Genomic DNA, 25,866 nt, shown 5'->3' on the forward strand with positions numbered 1-25,866 from the left:
GACTATAACAATAGCGGTAAATGACGTTAGCTCGCTGGTTTAATGAGCCGAAATTATCAGTCCGTTGCACAATTTAAATAAAGTGCCAAATTGGTTGCTAAACGTTCACCTACATAGAGCTTTGGCCTATATCTGAGATACTATATTACTGGAGGTAGGTCTCTCATATGTGAGACTCCGCTTGGGTAGGTTCCACCGCAATGTATGTTTCTGCCGTCAAGCAGCAGTATGTCAATGTTATGTTCCGGTTTAAAGAACATTGTAGCCAGTGTAACTAATGGACATAATGAAACTTAACATCTCACGTCTTAGCATGACGAGCACTGTGGAATAGCAAACAATGCTTTGTAATTCAAGGTGTTGGATGGTGTTTCTACTGAATTTGGGCACTGGGGCAGTCGTATCGCTTACTATCAGATGAACGGCAAGCTCGTCTCGTCATTTAAAGGAATAAAAAGAAGCTATAATTCTACTTAATTAAGCAGAAAGGACATGCGAAGATAACGATTATATTTATAACTAGCATTAATTGTTCCTAACATTACGTCTGTAGTCAGTTACTAGATAAAAATAGTCTATAAATAATATAGTACCTTCCCTATTAGTAAAAAAAGAACTAGATCAGTGATTCAAATTTACATCATCCAAACCACACGTTGTTCCTTTATAATATTATTACTCCCGTTAAAACAGTCATAGATAATCGTTATAAACGTGTAAAGGTAAATAAAGGCTTGAATATACAATACAGAAACCCACCAGATCAAATTTTACCTGCCACTTAACCAAACCAACCCAATTCCGTGGCAAAACATACTGCGCTCAAACACATTCCCACATCCAGACGTATCCCGTTGCTGCAGCTAGGTGCGCCCGAATCCGTTCAGAATCAAATTGCGGTCCAACTGCTCGGTGCTACTGCAAGTTTGTAGCTAATGTATTTAGACAGCCTTTAGCTGTGTCGCGTACAAGCTGTTACTGACAAACACACCTATAACTGAATTCTAGGATTTCGGCTTTATTGGCTCTCAGATGCTTTGTTAATTAATGTGATTAATTTACCCAATATTTGGCGATGGATGCTTGAGACGTATTATAGTCTATTGCTTGCAGTTTTGCTCGTGCGAAATGCCATCCTGGTTTAATTTTAAGTGACCTATAGACACATCGCACAACGTCTTTCATTGATTAACACTATGAAATTGTACTATTTTTTGAAACATGTTATAAAAAGGGTTTGGTGAAGTATATAGTTTTTAAGAATGTAGATTAATTTCAACGACCGGATGCTTGTCTCGCACCAACTCCTGTGGGGACCCAAATCCACAAACCGTACTAGAAAACCTGATAGGTGTTACTCAGGTTGAGATTTAAACCAATAACCAATAGTAAAAAATAGTCCACATCAAGATGGCAAGGATTCTTACGAGTCCTGACCACCTATCTGAATAACGAGTTGGGTACCATTTTTATTCCTTCACATTGTTTTAATCCTTCAGTCACACCTATCTATTCCACCAAATGTCTAATTCTTCCCCAATTATTCCCCAACTCCAACACGATCAAGGAACTGCAAACTTCGAGTGTAACGCTAGATCGAAACATGAACTCGAAACTAGAGCACTTCGCTTCGCACGTCGAGCCATTGTATGCATTACAATAGTAATTACTAGTCATCTGATTTACACATTTCAGACAATTGTACAAGTGTTTGAAATGAAATGAAATAATATATTTGTACCTGTAAAATGTTAAACATTATTTAGATTCCCAATAACTATACCACCAGTGGAAAGCAGTTCTTACCAAAAAAGAATGGGCAAGAAACTCTAGTATTACTCTTTTCAAAATCAGTTTAAATTATAAGCTATAGCGCAGGACACAAAGAAAAAAATACAATTGGCTTTTTTATTGTTGTTTAGAGCAGTTCATTCATATACGTAATAAATTAATTTTTAAATTTTTAGACGAGTGCACTATAAAATAATATTTAAACATTAGTTCTTTATTTGACTGCCTCGGTGGTGTAGTTGTATTGCATGTCCGGTACAATAGCGCTCTGAGTCCTGGTCCTGGGTTCGAATCCCGTGTCGGGCAAAGTGATATTTGGGTTTTTCTGCTCAGTATCAGCCCGGAGTCTGGAATTTGTGCCCGATATGGCGATAAGCTCGCCCCCTATCACATCATGGGACGGAACATACTTGGCGAAAAGTGGGTGCCCTAGTTGCGCCTCTGCATACCCCTTCGGGGATAAATGCGTGATGTTATATGTTCTTTGTTTATAACCAGGTTCGCTTGAAAAGATATGTTTTGCAGGCCCTACTTTAAACGTAATAAGATTAGAGCACTTGGAAGAAGGAACAGACAGTTACCTATTTGTCACCAGCCTATATATAATATATTAATTTGCTTTTTAAACTAAGTTTTTTCTCTATAAGTGTACGGATGTTTGAAGCCATACATATTTATAATACCAGCGATTTTACGATATAAGCTTAAAAATATTGCTCGTAAAAATAGTCATGTGTCAAATTTTGTATAAAATAAATATTTACTTGTACGCATATCATTTTTACACTATATCTATAAACATGTTATTCTGTTCATAATAAAACGGATAAGTACACTATATCAGACTTAAATCATTTTCATCGTTAGTCATTTGTTACATACTTATAGGCTAGCTGAAATTTACAAAAGAAAACTTCAAATCACATTCTTTCCACGTCTGCTCTCATTAATTTAGTAAACGTGATATAAATATCAAATTTTTTCCGTAGTTCAAAATATTTATTTTCACTGTAAAGACTACTACATCGAATTTAGTATCCATATCCATATTACAAAGAACCTCAATCAGAATATTAATGTTAAATCCTGTCCGAATATCACTTCAAAATTTAATCCCATAATACCAAATTCAATGAGGAACGAATAACGCATCGTCTGTTTCATTAAAATCTCGCTTCTCCCTACAAAAGACTACTGGCTCCGACGACATATTTTTAATCTTCTAACGGAACAATAGTTTAAAACGAGGATCCAGACGCTCGATTCACATGTACTTACTAGATCGTACAGTATATTTCAAAGTTATACCGTGTTCTTTTACTTAAGGTACTTTCATTCTAATTAGGTACCACTGGTAATATGGGTACTGCAAATAGTGGTGTGAAGACTAAATTATTGGAATGCCCTGTAATGAGATTAATAACTATAAAGTGTTATAATAGTAGCTTAAAATCTTGGAATGATAAGCATAATGCATTCTTGTGTGGTGCTTCTAATTTTGAATATTTGGGTGGTGTTACTCCTGTTCAAGGCCAAAATATTTAATAGAAGAGCGAGAAGCTCTTATCGTCATTCCACTATTAAAAGGAATTATTTTTGAGAATTTTAAAGCTTCTATACTGATATTACTGAATATAAATATATGTACCGATGACAAGGAGCTGACCAAATTGAATGTAAAGTAACATTTAATCACATATTTTTGTTTCAGGGTTCTATACAAGAGCTGACGTTATATGAGAATGCAACCGAATTACAGTTCAGACAGCTTTGCGAAGGCGTAAGTTCAAATCCAGTTATTATATAGAATACTAATTTGACTTGTATTTTATAATGATCTTGGCCACGTGGGGGCTATATGGATGGCCGAAGAATGCGCAACATGCAGCATGCGATATGGTCGAATATTTCACTCTACGCATTTTATGCTAATTGTAGCCTTTAAATACATCAAGGACGATAGCCGAACTTCCATTCTACAATCATTATCAAGAAAAGAAAACATAAAAAATGAATGAGAAGGATATACGTTCGGCAAACATCATTGAGGTCTTTGATTTTCATCAAAGCTTCGACACCGATAATAGGCCAGCACGGGTATCAACCTCTAGATGAAAACGGGAATTAAAAAAAATTACCATCATATGCCACAAACTGAGTATACAAGTTACATGAACATACTTGTGATTTTTTTTTGTATAGTTAAATTTCACAATATTCACGGGTCAACAACACTTAAGATGCATCCTAGTCAACCTCACTATCCAACTGCTCAGAAATTAGGGCGATTAAGGCATTCCGGTTCAGCCAAGAAAGTATGAGTTTTAGAGTTCTGTCATCATCGACATAGCAAGCAGTATGAACATGAAAAATCCGATATCTATCATAATTCACGGAATCACCTTCGCAATCACCCATTTCTAGACCTTTAGGCCCTGCAACGCATGATTCCTCTGGTACTGAGGAAGTTTATGCAAAGTGACACCATCAGGTGACACACCTCTTTTGCCTCATTTTCTATGCAAAGCCATGTGGTGTATACTCAAGCCTGAACAGGCAGCGAAATCGCTCGGAAGAACACAATTATTTTGCAGCAGATTAATATAAATAAGGTCGTTCAAAAACCCATCTAAATTTATTGAAGAAGCCAATGAAGCGATTAGTCCTATCATGTTTTTTATTTTATTTTTATGTTTTACAATTATTCTTATAATCTCTCAAGCTTTGTAATATGAAGATTTGAATTAATTTGCTGTAATCACCTTCTTTAGGAAGCCATAGAAAAGAAGAACTACTAAAGGCTACAGCGTGAATTGCCCTTGAACATCCATAGCTCCCACAGAGTTTAAGTAAAACTCCGGCCATGTTTTATTAATAATAATTATCTTACAGGACACCCCTTGTCTATAACTAAGAGTATTTCATTAACAAAACAGTTGCTTTCGCGGCTTTCGATGTCAGTTCCTATTAATCAAGCTTTGTAAGTACAAATGGGGATTAATTTTTCCAAATTTTCTATTTACCATCTTCATCTGTTGTAAATTTTGGGGGAAAAATTTAACTCTATCGACACTTCGATCTATGTTGCACTGTACTCTATGTTGTTGTAACCTGCATTTTTATATTTTGTAATTATGTACCATTTGGCCGAAATGGTTCCGAATGATGTATAAAAGGTAAATGTTACATCAAATATGCAACTCTCTCTAATATTGGTTTGAATGATATATTATTACAAGGTTTCAAGTGGTATAAAAGATTCCATTCATAGCTTCTAATTTATTAATTGCAAATGAATTTCTATAATAAGATCGATTTATTACATCTACTACATAAATTCTAAGAGGTTTGAAAACCCTAGACTGAATAAAAAATAAAAATGTAAACGTCGCAGGTAACAATATTTTAATAACTTCCCTTAATAACATAAGATATCTTCAAGCCCTTTAGGACCCTGTAATATTTGTAACAAATCTGTTACGAGTGCATAGTTTTGACAAGAAATCTATGAGACAGCAGTTTTCTAAAGAGACTAATCCAAGGTTTTTTAAGCAAACTCGAGGTTTTGATTTCAGCACAAAACCGAATTTAAGTAACCTTGCCAATTTCGCGCTGTCAATGAGTCTGTCGAACAATAATACAACAATTTAATGACATTACATTCACCTTTATACTTAAAAGAACCATTTTTGCCAAATACAGCATAACACGCACTGATATTGTATTTCTTCCGTAGAAAATCAAAAATATCAACGCGACTGATTGCGATGTAAGTGCTTTGCTTATCTATCTATTTTTTGATCATTTATAAAGTTGGATGGCATAAATTGATTTGAAATATCAAGGTTATTTCATCTAAGATGCGTCCCACCTTGTATTGAGCGGGGGTGTTGCGCGGTGTCGCGGGGCAAGGGGGCTGATCCCAGCCCTTTCCCCGGCACTATACATCGTAGTGTGCACGTGCTGCTCACGCACACTGTAAGCGATTATGGAACGTAGTGGGGCGCGTCTTCGTAAATGAAATGATCTATGTTAGTGGATACGTTTAACATGCATTTGCCTTGTAATGGCGTTATTTTTTCTGCACCATACTTCATATAATTTTCCAAAATACCTTCGTAAACCATTGCTGTAGTAGACTCTGAATTTTATTTAAATTTTACTTCAATAAAAAGTTTTGTGATATTAACATGTGATAGTCCAGTCACCAAATATTGGGCATTATTTTTGTTCCCATTTTATTCAAAACGAATCTGTTAGTTATATCGGGTTCATCTTAAACATGAGACATGTACATGGTACCATTCATCTTAACTTTATGAATGAATAAAAAAATTACAAGAATTCAAAGTTACGCCGAGCATTATTTCATGATTAAGTCTGTTCTTTTGTTTAAAAATAGTGTTCATTCATTGCGAAGTCAACAATTCTTGTAATTTTTTCAAATACAACTTTAAAACAAAGCATTATTTTCAGTGTTTTTTACTTATATTCAAAAGGCAAGTTTGAAGTTTGAAAAATTGCAAGAGAAATATGCCTTTGCAATTGTTCTATTGCAACACTCACTTTTATTCCAACACCTGTGTTTCTTTTTTTACTTAATATTTCAATTAAGGCATATTTACGTAACATTTATATTTTATATTATTGGCTTTATAATTAAAAAAAAATACGGCTAATTAGTATCTAAAGCTTTGCGCTTTTGCAAAAATGTTAATAGATGTTGTGTTAATAAATTATTTTATTCAAAATTTTAAAAAAAATGTAGTTAATTAAAAATATTATTCAATAACTTCACATAACGTAGGTACATAAATAGTGATATTTGCTATGGAAGTCTGAATCCAGGCTTTTTTTTTTTTTTTTATAACTACTAAAGTTCTTGCAAGAATCAGGAAAATTACTGATAGTTTAAAAACATCAGAAAAATATATTTTTTGAAATGTAAAATATGTATAGATTTTTCAATGGTGATTTTCGTGTAAAACAGGATCCGTATATTTTTTTTCCTTCAAAGCATTTTTAACTATAACGCAAATAACTAGTTGCTATTTCGCTTCTATGTTCTTAATGTGTATATATAATGTAATACTCCACACATAATATATTGTATATAAGTACTAAAACATAACGAGCGAAGGAATGGCCTTTTTACTTGTATATTTATATCTATATTTTAACTTGTTTTTCCATTTATAAAGTTTCATATTGTTTGAGAGTGTTATTATTTAAATGTATTTTAGAACGGTAACGGTTAAACTAAGGATAAAAATATAAGTAGAAGGGTGTCATAAATATAAGGGACATTTTAGCGCCTTTATGAAGCCGTTGATAATGCTGGGGCCACAGTTTGATGGTGGTAGGACATATTTTATAGAATAGCGACCACCGTACACAATGTGTTAAAACCCATCATACTGGCCCACGTAAGTGTGTCGTGTTCATGGATCAGCCTGTGTATATCCGGTTCCAACAGGCCGGCATAATTGTGTCGACTGCCGATAAGTAATCATCCCTCGGCACTTAATGATAGGATTAAACATTGAGCTAACTCAAATTCAAATCTATTATGTCAAATGCCTTATCCCATCGCAAAATTTTTATTACAAGTTGTGGCTTTACTTACCCTTCATAATTAATGGAAATTGACGGTCTCGATGGTGTAGTTGTATTGCGTACGGTACGATACCACTGAAGGCCCGGATTCTAATCCCGAGTCGAGTAAAGTGATGTGCTTTCCTCATTATCAATCCTTAGTCTCTAACTCATGCCTTAAAGACTCCCCGCCTAAAAATCATCATGGCAAAAAGATGATGCTCTGGTTGCTCCTCTGCCTCTCAGTAATAAAAGATATCAATTAGTGGCTTCAGCATACATCTTTGTTAATGAGATAATTAAAGACATTATTAGGCTTTTTGTGGGCTCATCATAAAAGCGTTAAAATGTTACTTCATTAATTATCTGCATCATCTATATCGACTTCATCATTACAAATACTTATCTTATTTTATTATACACAGGACCTTACCCCGGAAGAATATTTCCCTACAGAAGACTCTATTGGTAAGTATTGTATTAACTTTTCCTGAAACGAGTTTAATTTTGGATATTGCTGTTAAAATAATACATTTTGTAGTAAGAGAAAAGCTGCGAGGTGATATGGGGGACCTAGGTGAAAAGGGAGAACCGGGTGAAATAGGACCACCAGGTGAAAAAGGGGCACAAGGTGAAAAGGGGGAATCTGGTGAAAAAGGGGACTTTGGTGAAAAAGGGATTCAAGGACAAAAAGGAGAAAAGGGAGAAAAAGGTGACTACGGTCAGAAGGTAAGTAATGAAAACGAGAATAGGTCCCTTCCGGCTTTATGGTTGCAAACTTGCAAAAATTACTAGAATTAAATGACAAATGAAAGATAAACTATAAAATTTTTCACCGTTATCCACGGCTATCTAATTTTGTTCTAACATATAATTATAATGAGTATAAGATATAATACCACCAGTTGCTAGTTATGAACGACCTCTATTAAATTTGGACAAACACAATTTATATCGATAAAAGGGTAAACGAAAATTAAACTGCATTAAACAAACATAAAAATAACTGAATGAACTTTAAATTTGTGTATCTTCAAAATTTATATTAATTTATTTATAGGGAGAGCCTGGTAATTCTATTATTGGCGAACCTGGGCCCAAAGGTCCGATGGGGCCCCTAGGACCACGAGGACAAATGGGTCCTCGAGGAGAAACAGGGGTAAGACTTTTATTAAACTCTATAATGTACTTATATGGGACCCTTAAAGTTATATGACATTCATCCAGATACAATAAATCAAAGATAAACGCGTATTTTTAAATATTAAAACTATTTTGAATATTTGCTATCATAATTCAATTTTGTAATTTTTTTGCGTAGTACATAAAGGTGCCACATACGGGCTTAATTAAATTAATAGAAACGATTAACAAATATTTTTTTAGTCATGCAAATGCTCGGAAAGTATGGTCTCTACATTATTGAAAGAGATGCCAGAAATGAGAGGCCCCAAGGGAGATCCAGGAGAAACTGGTGATTCAGGTCCAGTAGGATTAACCGTGAGTAAATATTTACCTTTTCCTATATTTCGTCATTTTCATCCCGAAGGCAAAGGTTCTCGAGGCCGAGCACCAACTCAATAGACAGACTAGATTAAAGACGTCTGCAACCAAGTTCCATAAACTAGTTGAAGATGCAATGAACTGAAACCAGTGGAGACAAATAATCCGATCTAAATGCGATACTAATGATGACCACGATCCTCAGTCATGAGGGACCGACTATACACACACACATACAGAGAGAAAGAGATTTTTCATCAAGTTAATGTGAGATGAGAGAAAAATTCTTTCGCATACAGGGCCGTTTTGACATTGCATTAATAAATGAAACTACATATTCGTCTTTACCTTTGTTAATACTGTACTAAAAATCATGTACAAAAAGAATATTTTCACGAAAAATCCCAGTTTTACTTTTCTGATCATTTTTAGTTAATACAAATAGGTTGTGTGCGTGATCGCTCTTACATCGTATACTCTTCGAGTAGTAATAGTGTCATTAAGGCGATAAAAATATAATTAATGTTTATTGATACGGATATTATTCGAAACTTAAAAAAAAAATACATCTACAGTTCGAATAACATAATTCGAATTATATTTAAGAAGATAATTATGTGGTTGCATTTATTGCTTGACAATATCAAAATGATCCTGTATAAAAATATGTTTTTATAATCTACAGGGCAAAGAAGGACGTCAAGGGGAACGCGGGCCTCAGGGATTAAAAGGAGATAGAGGTGAGCCAGGAGAGGACGGGAAACCAGGTCGCGATGGTAAACCTGGCGATAAAGGAGAACCGGGACGGACTGGAGATCCAGGGCCACCTGGAGATAGAGGACTGCCAGGAATCGCTGGCCCGCCCGGACCCATTTATAGAGTAAATATTTTATACATATTAAAAACGTGATAATTTATAAAGGTGTTCTAGTAGGTTTGTTAGAAGTTACCATACTTATCAAAATGGAACTTTTATTTGGTATATTATATCAATATACATCAAGTCCTGAATTAACAAGTAAACTACATTTGTCCTGGATATGTATGTATGTATGTGTAAACTTAATTCATTTAATTTCAAATTAAATGTAAAAGTTAAAAATAACTGTGTTAATAAACAGAAACACATTAAATAAAATACCTTAAAATAGGAAACAGAAGAAGAAAAAAGGGCGAGGATAGTACGTTTACCAGGTGAAAGAGGTAGCCCTGGACCTGAAGGACCAAGGGCCCACCAGGGCACAATGGTATTAAAGGAGACAAAGGCGACAAAGGAGATATAGGTCCACAGGGTGAAAGTGGACAAAAGGTAATTACCAAGGATGCATATTATGTTAAAATTAAAGCGCATAAATTTTTCAATTGTAATCCTTAGTCAAATTTAGCACCGCGTAGACGCTATTAATTTGTAGCAAACGCAAAGTAGGGGCACCAAGCTGTCTATGTTTCTACTTTGAATTAATTTTAGTTTCAAGTTAATACTAAGATTTATTTCAATTAATTGCTAATCTAGTTAACATTAACAAGTTCACGATTATTGCTTCATATAAACTAGTCAGTTTATAACATTTAAACGATTTTATGGATATTTGAAGGGTCACCAAGGAGATATAGGTCCTATGGGAGAGAAGGGACAAAGAGGTGAAGCCGGTGAAGATGGTGTACCAGGTACTCCGGGAAGACATGGGACACACGGAAAAAATGGCGAAAGAGGTATAATTCATTGATGATGATGATTATGACAATTTTTGGCATACAAAACACCATTCATATTCATTTTGTTTAATTCAAGGTCCGAAAGGAGATAAGGGAGCACCCGGTTTGACAGGCTTGCCAGCAAAATTATCTTCAATTCTGGATGAAGAAATGGATCCAGCTGAAAGTAAGTATTAGATAAATAAAAATATGCTTATTCCCAGTATTATCCTCATATTTGTGGAATCCTACAAATACGTAAATCAGGCATAGTGCAAGTGCAGTAGAAAAGTAGTCTGTAGGCAAATTCTAATAAGGTAGGTAAGGATTGATAGACTAAATTTGTTAGTAGGATCCTTTAGAAATGTCCATAAATTTTAATATGAATGGAGGAATACTCCCTACACCAATTCTCCTTCACGGTACATAATTATTTCATTTTTAGCCGACAGTGAATTCATGATTTTTAGAAAACAGAAAAAAAAATCAGGTATGGTATTGGGACGATTTCGAGACTTTTAGTGCACTTTAGTAACATAATTTACCTATTTATAATAATGAATAATATCAGTAACCAGAAGTCACCTCACTGGGATTTACGAACCTTCCCATCCTAGTAAAACTCAACCACTGTATTCCTACGACGACTCTAGCAAAATTACGTATGAACATTTAAAACTAACTGACAATTGTAATGACAATAATTATGACGTACGCTTACGTATATTCAAACAATCCAAACCGCCTTGAGAGAGTATATTATTTTTCGCCCCCATGGTTTTGTAATAAAGGGATCAATGGACTCCTATGAGATATCAAAAGTGCATAGATAACAATGGTGCATACTTTGATTAATTAATTATGTTTTACAAAATAAAATCGACTTTGTATTCTTTCCATACGAAACGCCAATTTTATATATAAGGACCGGCCCCAGCATAGTAATCTATCTAACAGCCAACAAGAACCCGACTATATATTTATTTAGATTCTTAAGATGTGTAGGCTGAATAAATTTCAATATCCACTCGTATAAAACGCGTTATTCTGGTCACGTAAACGAAATAACGTAAGTAGATTGAATCCCCAAACATTTTTTGCTACGATTGGCTCTATTGGCTTTGGTCCTTATCCTAACTACAATACGGTATTATCTTATAAAGTTTGATATTGTTTTCGTTTTTAAACGCTCGAATGATACTAGTTTGCAACATCAGATCTTTTGATTTGTTTTTTTTTGTTTCACTTAGTCTGCTGTATCTGAGTATTATTGTTCTTTCATTAATTGCATTAAATTGTTTTTTGTTATAATAAGTTATAAGACGCGATCTGAAATTATGGGTAATAAGTAAGAGACTACAAATTATCTTTATCGGGGTGTTACTATGGTCTCTAAATATATTTGAAGGGGCTGCTTTGATGGACCGTTTCGTTCCCCTATAAAATTTCCAACCTTATAATAAGTCAGTTAAATCTGAACTAGAGGATATTCCGTTACTTTTTATAAAGAGTTGCAAACAGAAATCAAAGATAACGTAACTGCCAAGTAGTATATATACATTTTTTTTTTATTAATAGCAGACAATTCAGAGAAGGGTGCGAGGAAAGTAACAAAAAACAATCAGCTTTATAATAAATATAAGATTCTATATACATAGTTTAGGGTTTACTTATCACTTAACTTACCAAAAAAGGAATAACCTCCTTTCCAATTTGATTCCAAAACTATATTCAAGTTATCTCTAATCTGCATCGGATTAAAACATCTATTTAATTAACAATTTATAGACATTAAAAGGCTTTAGAAAGAAAAATAATGATTTTATGTAGCCGGATAAAAATCTTGACTAAACACGTTTCCCATTAAAAATTGGAACTTACATGATCATGAATTACTATTACTTATTTCAGTAAAACCTAATATTTGTCTTTTATCAAAGATTATCGCCTATTCGGTTGCAAATAACGTTTAAATTACAGTGTATTTGTGAATTTTAGATGCTGCTATAGTTGAGAAGTTAAGAGGTTTTAAAGGAGAGCCAGGAGAACAAGGTCTAAAGGTAAAATATATTCCTTTTTATAATTAATTAAAAATTCTAACCGTGAAATAAATAGTTCACTACATTTCTTAGTTCAATCATATATTTCGTACAATATTTTATTCGATTTTAATTATCTAGACGTTTTATTAAATAAATATTAGGGCTGACTTTTCAATCATTAGACAAAAGTAAAGAGGTGCAACTAATGCATCCACTTTCCAACGTGATTATTCCATCCAATGATAGTGGGCGAACATACCGGTCATAAATTCCAGACTCCGGGCTGATACTGAGTAGAAAAGACCAATATCAGCAGTGAAGTCTTACCGTAGTAAAACTATGCCACGGAGGCAACCAAGTAAAATTAATGCATAGGATAAAATCTGAAAATACAGAAAAAAACATAATACGAACAAATAAAAATTGTTGTACAGTTAAAATAAGACGATATCTGACAATCGATTTTTATTAGTAGGATGCGAAATTTTGTAAATATAGGATGTTTGTTACTAATAAAGTTAACGTATAGAGACGATATTTAGTAAATAGATAAGATAAATTTGTAATGGAAACATTTTAAACTAGAAAATCGTAATTTATTACTATTACAAGGAAAGGTTTTTCAAGCAAATGTGAGCAAAATCTGTCAAGAAACAATAAACGTGTTATATGCCATTAACAGTTACAAATTATTGCTTAGGGCTCTAAAGGAGACTTGGGATCAATTGGAAGACCTGGTCCAGAAGGTAAAGACGGTAAGGATGGCTTACCTGGTAACAAAGGAGATCAAGGGCAAAGAGGAGCAGCTGGACCAGTGGGACCTAAAGGTGACAAAGGTGACCGCGGAGAGCCGGGCCCAGCGGGCGAAGTTCCTGCTTCAAAAATAGCGCTTATGAAGGTATTTTATTTATTTATTTACCAACATTTATATACATCAACACTTTAACAAAAAAAATAATATTGTGATTACTTTACTGAAACGGGGGAAACAGGAACCAAGAGAAAAAAAACGAAATAAAATCGTAAACTTTATCAACAATGCAACGCTATCGTCCTACAAACGATGTTTCTTTAAAGCATTCTTTGCGATTTTATTTTATACGGGCGAGATAAAGTGACTAAATTACACCTGATAGTATACAAATCAGGGTGTATATAAAGAAGCAACTGGTGAGACATGGTCATCTCTCGCCAATCGACTAACCGAATATACACAGGTTGATACCAAAACTCGACCCACTTTCGTAGCGAATATGGCGGGTTTTTAAATCTATACAATGGACGAATTTTGGGCGAATAAAAATATACTACCACCCATAAATGAAGACTTGACCTGCATTGGCTTGGTTATAACTTCTATTAAATTTAGTTTCTTTTCCTTGATCCATATACACCCCGTGATGAATTTGTAGTGTCTTCCATTCCTATAAAACTTATTTGGCATAATTTGACAGATTCTTCTAAGCCACGACATTTTTTTTGATATGTGCTTTTGTAATTGTTCAAAATGTGGAGAAATAAATAAATTATATTATAAAAGTAATTTGATTTGAATTTTAAATTCCATCAATCGTCTTCATTATGTAAATGATTAACTGCTTAAAATAAAATATATGACAAACAATAAAGTGGTTTTCAATGTTATATGAAATTTTATATAATTTCATTTCATATAGGGTCCAAAAGGAGAGCGTGGTTTATATGGGAAACCAGGACCACGTGGTCCCCCCGGACCTGCAGCCAGGAAAGGAGAAAGGGGTTCCCCTGGTCCTAAGGGTGCTAATGGAAACATAGGTTCACCTGGACCAAAAGTAAGTATCAGTTTCGAAATACAAATAAACACTCACGCCTTTTTATCCCTGAAAGGGTAAGCTGAATGGCAACTAGTAGTTCTAATTTTCGTCATGTGTAAACTGTCCTATAATATGATGAAGGGCGAACCTATCACCATATCGAGGAATTATTTTCAAATCTGAACCTGAAAGATCTGACATCATTTATTCTTTAAGCTGGTATACATTTAGTGTCCGTACATGTTTCATTTTTACATCTTCAGCTTATTAAAAAAAATGGTTTAGTAGTAATTTTATAAGAATGTAACACAATATTTTATTGTTTTTAGGGATATCCAGGGCCTGCTGGAAAAAATGCACCACCAGGACCAAAGGGCGAGAAAGGAGAGAGAGGCGAAAGTGCTCCGCCAATAAATCTAGTAGAGGTATGAATAAGTAATGTAACATGTATTTTACTTATTTAATATTGATAGAAACTGAAGCGGTTTTTATTAAAATTAAGGAACTACTACTGATTACAGATATACTTTTAAAAATATTACACCAACCGACCGATACGACTGCTAATGACCAATTACCTCAGTCTATCAAACGCTCAGTGTTTTTTTAGCAAAAAGTATCACAAATATATATTTTATAGTTTATTGGAATAAACCCTTGCCTATCCTCTAACATTATTATTCGTTTGATTGGTCTATCAAGTACTTAAATATATTGAATTAAATTATTTAGCAATGAGAAAGACTTTTTTCATAAAAAAATGAAGAGCGTTTATTTTTTTCTAACAGGAAATAGTCTTAGTGTAGACATTTATGGGTATTTTTTTATTTATACCAGTTAAAAGGTGCCAAAGGTGATAGAGGACAAGCTGGCACCCCTGGTATACCTGGGAAGGTTGGCCCTCCTGGACCTCCAGGAGAACCATGTAAAGAGACCAGCACTCGAGTTCCGTTAATTGGACCGCCAGGACCACCGGGACCCCCTGGACCTCCAGGGCATCCAGGATTGTCCATAACTGGGCCCAAAGGTGAACCAGGGAACGTCATAATTGAGAAGATAGTGAATAAGGACGGTGAGGAAAATATTATTTTTGTACACATTCTGTCGTATCATTTCTCAGATGTCTGTTGCATAAAACGAGAAATAAAATTTAAGCCTGGTTCCAGACTTATTTCTTTTTAACACGAATAATTCCGTTTACGGATTTCTGCTTGACTCACCGGTATTAACCGTCCTACCGACTAAAACTCTGCCATTACTCTCTCTCCCTAATATCGAAGGTCACAAGGTGCGCAAGCGCATGCAACCACAACCGGCCTGGTTCCAGATGGCGATGGATTCAGTGCCTTTTTGCTATAATTGCTCTATATATTGACTTAGCTATCTTATAGATGAAGTAAGGCTTCTAACTTCATTTTCTATTCATTAGTCTATGATTTCGTGCATTTTATTTTTAGCAAAATTTTGTTAGTTGTGAAGTATTATCGTTATCTTGATAAATGTTTGAAATTGTTCTAAATTAATAGTATGTAACTGTATCTTATGATATTAGGTACACTTATTTCAATAATGAATTGTCAATGTTAGACTAAATAAATAAAAAAGTTCACTGTGTCCATAACTAGTGAAACTACGTAATTTATTTGCAAAATATTTTCAATACAAGAAAAACATTTTACAGTGAACGTAATTGTTTTCTAAATATTCTTTTGAAAACTTTATGCAACTTTAATGTTTGCGAAGTATTGTTAAAGTCAACTTAAGTGATTCTTTGACTGTAAAATTTGTATAATGCCTGTAAAAATGTTTTGTGCAAATGTGCTAAGGTTATTTTATGAAAACTGTTTAGAATATCATATATATATGAGATTATTAAATTTAAAATATTGTCTTATGCATTTTTTACTATTTAAAATTTGCAAAATGTTGGATAGTATATTTTCCTTCGCGTAATATCGTGACATTACTATTTACAATAATAATATTGAGTTATTTGAGTCATAACACAGGACTCATTAATAAAAGAATACAAATTGTATTAAAACTATGTTAGTAATTAAAATAATAATTTATGATAAACGTGTATATCACAGGCAAAGGTTCCATATAACTCGATTCCTACCGGCGTCACTTTATGTAGAATCTAATTATCAGTAGAACTATTTGCAGACCCTATTTATACATATTAGTACCTATATGTTGTGTCGGGTTTTCTTTCTGAAAATTTCACCTTTCGCCATTGATGTATATGTTATGTGAAAGAAAGTAACAAAAATACAATTAAATCGCGGATCTAAACGTCCTCAAGATCTTTCTTGTTCATTCCGTGGCCATTTTATTACTTTTATGCTTCTTTCTTGTTCATTCTATGCGCACCATTTTATGACTTTCATGCTTTTCAATACAATAATCAATATTATACCAACGTTTATATTTACTAACTAGCTTCCACCCGCAGCTTCGCCCGCGTGGATTTCGGACTTCAAAAATGCTATGCTGTCGTGGGATATTTTTTATATAATTTTAAGAAGAACATTTCCGTCATACATGATTTCTGTGTAGCTTTAACCATTAAGGTTGCACACGCGACGAAAGCTTAAAAATTGAGTAACTTCTCCCGTTTTCCCAACATTTCCCTTCACTGCTCTGCTCCTATTAATTGTAGCGTGATGAAAAGTATACTATAACCTGCTCAGGAGTATGAAAAATAATTGTACCAAGTTTCGTTAAAATCCGTCGAGTAGTTTTTGTTTCTATAACGGTTATACAGACAGACAGACAGACAAAAATTTTACTAATTGCATTTTTGGCATCAGTATCGATCTCTAATAACCCCCTGATAGTTATTTTGAAAATATATTTCATGTACAGAATTGACCTCTCTACACATTTATTATAAGTATAGAAGAAGAAGATATCCAATATTTGTTATACTTGTAAATGTTTTTTTAACTTTCTTTCTATTTCGTCTTGTATAATTTTTCTTTTCTTTCTTTTTAACTTTGACATACATACGTTCCTAGTATCACGCCTTTATACCATAGCGATGGGTAGAGATTATATATTACTTTTAGTTTTTAATTGACGCCTTATATAAAGATAATTTAGAAGCTTTATATTGGTTTCAGCAGTCGATTTCGATGAAGATGAAGATTACACAACATCCACTGTTGTTTATAGAAATAAGAGATCTTTGATGCAGGTAACTATACTCATGCAATAGCTTTTTATTAATCAGTAAATATATTTTTCCGCAGCAAGATCAACGGATAAAACAAGATTTTTAGACTTTGACATTCCGTTAATAATGAAAACCACATACTCGTTTTTACCTCTGATAACCATAGATATATATATCTAAGTACCTGGCAACATTATATCAAAAATCATCCCTGAATATAGTTGCACCAAAAATTACAGTTCTACTATTGTGATTTTTTTTATCATTTTGTAGTTTAGTGCGAATATAATGTGAATGTATTGCTGACTGAAAGTGTGATGTTGCCGCTGCGACGAATTCTCTTAGAGTAGTAATAGTGGGATTAGGGCGCGTAAAATTAAATATTGATATTTGTTTTGTTCAAAACTTACACTTTTTGTGTTAGACTTACGCTTCAAGTGGCTTATTGGGATGTATTATTTTCAAAAATAGGTACGTGTTTTTATTTAGTAGCGCAATGTCAACGTGACCTTGTAAATAAAATAAATAAACTAAAAATAAATATCGTGCTTATTACTTTCCTTTCACAGAAAACCCATTCCACTCCATTGGGTACACTTGCTTATGTTATACGTGAGAAATTGTTCTTACTAAGAGTAGAAGATGGCTGGCAATATATTCTTGTAAGTATTTATATTTAAAGCATCCACTATAGTGGATACTTACTACTGTACTAGATATATCTAGTCGAGTCGCATTAATTCGCTTGCTATTTACTATACAACTGTGTCCATTGGAAATACACCACCAAGCCGAGCTGAATCACTGAGATGAAATAAACGTCATATGATTTGCAGCGCCTCGAATATGCTCTAGTCGACGCCAACCTTTATTCGTAATGTGGGACATGAAACAACGGAACATGCTAGATAAGACTACATGTCTCTCGGGGCTTTTTCAGTTTTCGTTTCTATTCCATACGAAATACGTACTATTTTGTTCAATGTTTTATGCAAATTTAGCCTTAAAACATAAAGATAAATTGGCTTACATAAAAATAAATGCATTCTGTAAGTTTTGTATTGTTTAAAATTTTCCGACATCTTTATTTTTAAGACCAAAAGGATCTAAATCAATTATTTCAAATATTTTAGGCAACTCGCAGACCCTGATAACTTATTGTTGGACTATAAAAGAAGACAGTTTTGTAGTAGTGTAGTATTTCTCGGAAATTGACAGCCCTAAAAATGCTAAAGTTTAAAGCCGGTTACGGACAAAAATCTAACCTAAACTAGCAAGGTCGTGGGCAGGTGGAGGGTAGGGTTGGCAGTAATCACCCTAGATTCAACAATAGTGTTAAATAAGTGGGAGCATCTTTACGAACTTTACGCTTTAAACACCCTCCCCTCTATCAAAATCTGAGATCGCCCCTTAGTTTAAGCTGGCTACCCCCTTGTAACTTAGTTTAGCTTAGCTGAAATATATTTTCATACTTATGTGCAGACACTAAACTAAGTAATCTAAGATATACGAGTATAGATACTAAGTGTAATTTTTCAGTTATTCCAGAAGAAGCAGCTAAGCTAAATTTTTTCTTCAACACTAATTTCTCTAAATTTATGTCATTAGATTAAATTCTTTCTAATACCTAAAATTACTCAAGAGGCGGATAAATGACCTAATTAAAGTCGCAGGTGGTCGCTGGATGCGGGCTGTTTAGAATAGCTTGATATGGAAATGTTTGGGAGAGGCCCATGTTCAGCAGTGGACATCCTGCGGCTGATGATGATGATGAAGAATACCTAAAATTCTATGAACTTATGCTTTTAGATGGGCTCGATGATGGAAGCAAAACCAACGATTATCACGCCAGAACCAGACCATAAACCTCCAGTAATTCCAACCGAAGATCCTAATGTAAGTACTGTAGATTTTACTCGTGAAATCTTTTTAATAATGTAATAAGATCCTGGAAAAGTGGTTGAATATTTATTGGAAGTAAAAGACATGATCGTTGAAGGGATTTGGATGAAGTTTCAGATAAAAATGACCTTGCCTTAGATTAATTTATAATCTTTTAATCCCAAATAGCAGTAAACAGATATACCAGAAAAAGTATGACGAGATCGAAACAAACAACCCAGTGTTAAAATAGTAGAATTTCGACTGTATTTTTTTTTTGTGTTTCCCGCAACCTAATTTTATACATATTATATTTACCTTCAGATGATAATCTCAACACCGAAGACACAACCAACATAAAAATATCAACTGTTAACTTCTTTTGTGATTGTAGTTACCAAACTTCATATACATTATATTTGTCTTCAGATGATAATCCCAACACCGAAGACACCGAAGACACAAGCACCAACACCAACAACTCCAAGATACCCGCGAAATAATGAAAATAATCGTGTAAGTTGTACAGCCTTACCAGAAAAATAGAAAATCTCGCAACGTTGTGGTAAAATATGAAACTAATTTCTTATACAAACCACATTAACTTCAAGATGAAAAAGCAAAATTGGCGCCTCTAAAGCAGATTCTTTAGCTTTCTTATCTGGTTACAGATTTAAGCAACTAGTAATTTATCATCCAATTCAATTTTCAACCTTTGACACTATACGTTCTAGACTTAGATCTCGATTGGGAAATATAATTCAATAATTTGCTTGTAGCTTGCGTTGAGCTTGTAAAAAACTTGTGAGTTTCTCACTCGATTGCTTTACTATGAAAGAGTCTTACACCATTTTTTCCAATTATTTTAACGTGAAATTTTTATTACGTCGTCCCCATATCCAAAATTATCTTTGTTTAGATGGAAGTATCAAGGCCAACACCAAAGCCGACACTACATCCTCCGCAGCGCCGACCATATCCCAGATACCCTCCAAATGCTGTAAGTGCTATTGATATTATACAAATACGGCAAAGTGACCGCTGCACCTGATGGTAAGTGGAGTGGGGTCCAATAGAATGTCGTCTGACGAGAGATGATTAGGTACTCCTCAGCAGTTGACACAATTATGCCCAACTGTTTAAAAAGGGATATACACAGTCTGATCCCGGAACGCGACACACTTACATAAGCCACTATGGCGGATTTTAACACCTTGTGTATAGTGGTCGCTATCCAGGGGGATATAAAATATATCCTGTCACCAGCAATCCAGTTGGAAACCAAGATCTAAGTGAAGAAAGTTTATCGTAGCTCGCATTATTGGGATATTTTCTCATACTACGTTTCTGACCACTAACTTTGTAAACTAAGCTATGCACTATATGTTTTATTAGAAATGTGATCTAAGTTTACGTAACTTCAACGTGCAGATAGATAATATGAACTTGGTTAAAGTAGACTGCGTCCTCCGTTTTCGAAGCACCACTAGATTTATTGCAATAATGTAATTGGCACTTCAAAGTGCTCTTATCGACCTACTTAAAATGTTCAAGGTTACTTACTAATTACACTATTTTAATTTTAATTTACGACACTTCCGTACGTCATATGCATTTGCTCCCTTGATACATAATTGAACCTAATCAAATTTAACTGTATTTCATTCTACAAAATGATTTTCAAATAAAATCCTTAACCCCTGTCCTATCACGGGCAGTACACGATATTCCTGCAACCGTTATTTCGATTCAACTGTACCGAGAATTCACCTGAACATTTCCTTTTAAAACCCCACAAATCGTTGTATCCGAACCAATGGGTTTTCAAAGCTCCTTGCTTTTTATCGTAGATACGTTTGGGTGCACTTAACGAGCCCTACGCTGGCAGAGTGTTCTCGTATAGGAACGTGAACGACACCGGCCTGAAGGCTGCCAGCCACGAATGTCATCGGCAATCGTGGAAGTTCGGCGGTAATTTCGTTCCCTTCCTTACTGACAGGTAATTAGTTTTTTAATGTTGTATTTTTTTAATTATCAGAAGAATTGTGATGGTGTTGAGTGGTGCTAAGATGGTAGCGATAAGTAAGGCTGTGCTTACCGTGGCTATGCGTAGAAGGTTTCTAGAAATTATTAGACCAGGAACAAATTTTGAGTCATTTATATCTTTAGGGGAGGCCTATATTCAGCAGTGGACTTGAATGTTAATTATATCACATCATTATTAATAACATAAATTATAATTTATAACGTTTTATTAATAGGCCAATATTTGTAGCAGTGTTTGCTACACATATAAGCCTATAGCTCCTTAGTCTAATGAAGAAAAAAAAATAGGATGCATGAAATGATATTTACTGCATTGGATGGCAGGTATCTTCCACACTAGAACCCGATTGCGTACTGACATTATCTATTTCTACATAGTTACAATAAATTAAAATCAAAATGAAACTCTATTAATTTTAATTTTAATTCCATTTTACAGCGTGACAGCTCTCACCTCGTTGGTAAAGCATACCGAGCGAGGATTGCCGGTGGTGAACCTGCGTGGTGAACTGCTGTTCCGATCGTGGCGCAACTTGTTCGACGGATCAAGAGCAGCGTTCGATGCCGTATCTAATATCTACTCTTTCAACAACAAAAATGTCCTTATTGATCCCACATGGTATGTACACATATCATGTAACGTCATCTGTGACTAATAAATCTATCTTTAGAATTACTATCATTGATCTACCAAATGGACTTTAGGTCCGCGCTTCAGTGTCTGATTTGCAACGAAAATACTATATACATCTCTCTCTTTTATACTACGCTGTCAATGATAGAAAGAGATCTATAACGTTAATATATTTAAGTTACTGTGAGCTAAGGTTACATTAAGTTTTGCAATAAGCCAAAACATAATAAAACCTACAAATATCTTCACCACCCTTCGCATTTATGATATACCGAAATTAAAATTCAATTGATTATTTCAACAGGCCAACGAAAGCAGTGTGGCATGGCGCGGATGAATCGGGCAACTGTGATCACAACGCGTACTGCAAAGAATGGAATAGAGAAGATCCAGATTTGAAGGGTTTAGGGTCTTCGCTGCATAGTCATAAACTGCTAGATCAGGAATTGTAAGTTAATATAATTCAATTCGCTTTTTATCCTCAGGCAGGCAGAGGTGCAAATAATGCACTTCTCGCCGTGTGTTCCATGGTGTATGGGGTATGGGCATAGGCAGTTTTCAACTTGGGGCAGGCATATATTACAATCTGTTCCAAGTAGAGGTGTCAAAATGGAAATTTTATATAGGTAGGCTCAATAATTCAGGATGCACCTGCCCTTCCGTTGCCCTTCCTAGCTACGCCCATGTTAAGATAATAATATTATATTTATGTCGTCGCGTGTCACTTTGTGATGGAACTTCCCTAACAATACAGTCTAATACTGACCCATGTCGTAATAGAGACAGTATCGACATCGGGTACAAATTCCAATCCGGGCAACGACTGTAATTTTGGGATTCAAAATCGTTTTTACCTGGTAAATTTTATTATTATGTCATACATTTGTTTATTATTACTCTTTTTATATGTTTTTCACTTTCTTTTTATTATATACCTACATCCATTCACTCTATACCACCCTAAGATTGACTGGGAGAGAATGCCCATGGCATTAAGTCTGTCTAAATCATATTTACAAAGTGTAAATAAATAAATAAAAGCTTAAACATCTTTAGAAACCCTACCTGGGAATCAACCTCATTCACCTTTATATTATACCACAAGACCAAGAAAGCGACTGATAAGATGATTTACAAAATTTATTTTCCGTTACAGATTCAGCTGTGATAATAAACTTATAATACTTTGCGTTGAACAAACTACCTCATGGAAACGACGGAGACATTCCTCGTAAGAATTATGAATTATATTCAAATGATTTATTTACGAATAAGAAATTGCATATATTTTTTAAAGATACCATAACTTCTATAAATGCGATGTATGAAATTAACAACGATATTATTTTTTCTAGGCATGGTCTTCGACACCACAATCGTACGATTCATTGAAGACCACAAGTATGAGAATGTTAACTTAATTTATAGAAAGTAAAGAATACCCTTCCAACTACCCAAATCTGGATATAGTTGACTAAACCACCTCACAGACTTACACCGAGTCTACATAATGGAAGCTAAGCAGCAGTATAAATTACAAGACAATCGGAAAAGCGCCCAAACAAAGTGACAGACGTCTTACAAAGCTAATACCAATCGATCCTCTCTTATATGTGATATTCACTGCCGAGTATCTAAACCTCGATGTGTAACATTCACTGCCGCGTACTGTATCCATTTTATCACCATTAGATGTACTTAAAGTAAATACTTGAGTTAATTCTCGGGAACTGGTGTAACCAAAGCGCAATTTGTATGTGAAATTGAGTGAATGAATAGTGATAAAATATTTAAAGTGTTGAATAGTGGAACATGAATGAAGGTGACTGACACGTTGTTTTAAGTTTGTTATAAGTTCGTGTTCTTACGATTTATATTTTGTACCAGTTTTGGTTTTACTCTACCTTAGCCAGTATTATGGCTCTTCTGCGCATGCTTTTTTTACACTACACAAAACACATATTGTATATAAACACGTCTTCTGCTTTCTGTTATTTGATGTTATACACTTGCCTAAATTGACAGTGTTCCGCGCTTCTCCACCAACAGAGGGGAAATTATGATTTCTAGCATGACCAGTTAACAAGCCTCCTTAGATCATTATTTTGTCACCCGCATTCCTATGGAGGGAAGTGGACAATTAATTTTTCCAACTCCTCCCTATCTTTCTATTTGATTAATTCGTTGCGGGATAATGACATATTAGTTTTCCCTGGGACTCGCCGAGCTTCACTGCTCGGTGTCATAAAATGCGTGCCACTGCTGATCCTGGCTTACAGGAGTTGTAGTGGTGGGTGTGAGGGCGGGAAAGTCTCTAACACGACCAGTTTACATTACTTACATTAAACAAAATATTTAAATGATTCTATGTTTTTGTGATACGTGTAAAACAAAACATGCGTACGAAACTCGGCTTTAACTGTATATGGATTAAAATTAATATGCTTTACTCAGTTTTATCTACATTATCTACCGTGCTAGTATATTTCAATTAATGAAACAAATGTTCCATATGCTGCTTTTAATACAATTAAAACTATAAGTCATACAATCTGGTCATTAATTTTATCAATTTCTTTAACTTGATTATTTAGCTAGACAATAATGCAAGTATGTAGAATTTGTGAGCTTTAAGTACATAATGTTTGTATTTTTTAATCCTATTTGAGAAGAGCGATTTAAAATTCTTGAATTGTTAATTTTGTGGGAATGAACGAATTTCTGCGAGATGTGTTCGATAAAGTGTTACACTCGAATAAGTATAGCGATAATTCGTAACGAATGAAGTCTTAGGACCTTACAATAAACTAAACTCACTTTTGATCTTAAGTAGTTGTTTAAGATATTGAACTATTTGATAAACAGAACTTGGGCTGTTATTTAAGCGCCTACTGTGGGCTGAGTCTTCGTTATTTAAAAACAAAATTCAGCTGCCAAAGTCCGTCGTATACTTTGCCTTAAAATATCAATTGAGATGTTGATATATTTATTTAAAAGTGAATATCTTGATATTTATCTTGATTAATAGTCGCATGAGGTCGCTGGATGCGGATCACTTCCAATAGGTCGATCTTGAAATATTTTGGGGAAGGCCTATATTCAGCAGTAGACATCCTGCGGCTGATAATGATGAAGATCTTGAGATGCTAACTATAACTTAAGTCTCAGCTGACCAAACTTCAGAGCACAACTGAGTTGCATCTGTTAATACAGCCCTAAGATCCCGTTCAGACGACAAGTATTAATAGTTAGCAAAACGCGCGTTTATTTATTTATAGGTACAGATGTACAGACAACAGAAAAAAAATTACACAGAGTTACATTCATAACAAACATGATACAAATCTGGCGTACATTTACTACTGTACACATTCAAACACGCAGCTTCGTATATATAAAAAAAAGCAATAGTTACATTAAGTTTTAACACTAATACTAACAACATTATGTACAATATATCCTCAGCGCATGCTATTCAGTTAATGCCGCGATCAAAGTTCATATAAAATATGTGTAAGTGTAAACGCGCGTTTTGCAAACACACGTCTAGACTTACCATCTGAACGAGGTCTTATTTGCTTATAATTAATATTTGTAATCCTTTAAACGAAATTATGGTGCTGATTTTGTGATTTATATTAATGTGTAATATTATTTCAAATCGATCAGTTTTACAAAATCTATTTTATTGTAAGAAACTTTGTT

General features: G+C 34.2%; 1 protein-coding gene across 1 annotated transcript; it reads left to right on the forward strand.

Annotated features, from left to right (window-relative positions):
- The first annotated feature begins 3,501 nt into the window (after nucleotides 1–3,501).
- Nucleotides 3,502–24,117, forward strand: LOC119188437 (collagen alpha-2(IX) chain-like). Its single transcript, XM_037446965.1, is given in 26 exon segments — nucleotides 3,502–3,571; nucleotides 5,528–5,560; nucleotides 7,812–7,854; nucleotides 7,928–8,115; nucleotides 8,447–8,545; nucleotides 8,773–8,886; nucleotides 9,575–9,769; nucleotides 10,041–10,117; nucleotides 10,120–10,198; nucleotides 10,485–10,602; nucleotides 10,682–10,771; nucleotides 12,583–12,644; nucleotides 13,327–13,524; nucleotides 14,303–14,437; nucleotides 14,749–14,844; nucleotides 15,257–15,491; nucleotides 17,548–17,621; nucleotides 18,170–18,262; nucleotides 19,410–19,496; nucleotides 19,911–19,997; nucleotides 20,401–20,481; nucleotides 21,332–21,480; nucleotides 21,967–22,146; nucleotides 22,466–22,609; nucleotides 23,318–23,392; nucleotides 23,517–24,117. Coding segments are annotated over 23 exon segments (2,670 nt in total). The 5' UTR covers nucleotides 3,502–3,571; nucleotides 5,528–5,560; nucleotides 7,812–7,854; nucleotides 7,928–7,950; the 3' UTR covers nucleotides 23,554–24,117.
- Nucleotides 24,118–25,866: the final 1,749 nt, after the last annotated feature.

This window comes from Manduca sexta, unplaced genomic scaffold (genome assembly GCF_014839805.1).
Source record: "Manduca sexta isolate Smith_Timp_Sample1 unplaced genomic scaffold, JHU_Msex_v1.0 HiC_scaffold_45, whole genome shotgun sequence".
Taxonomy (NCBI): domain Eukaryota; kingdom Metazoa; phylum Arthropoda; class Insecta; order Lepidoptera; family Sphingidae; genus Manduca; species Manduca sexta.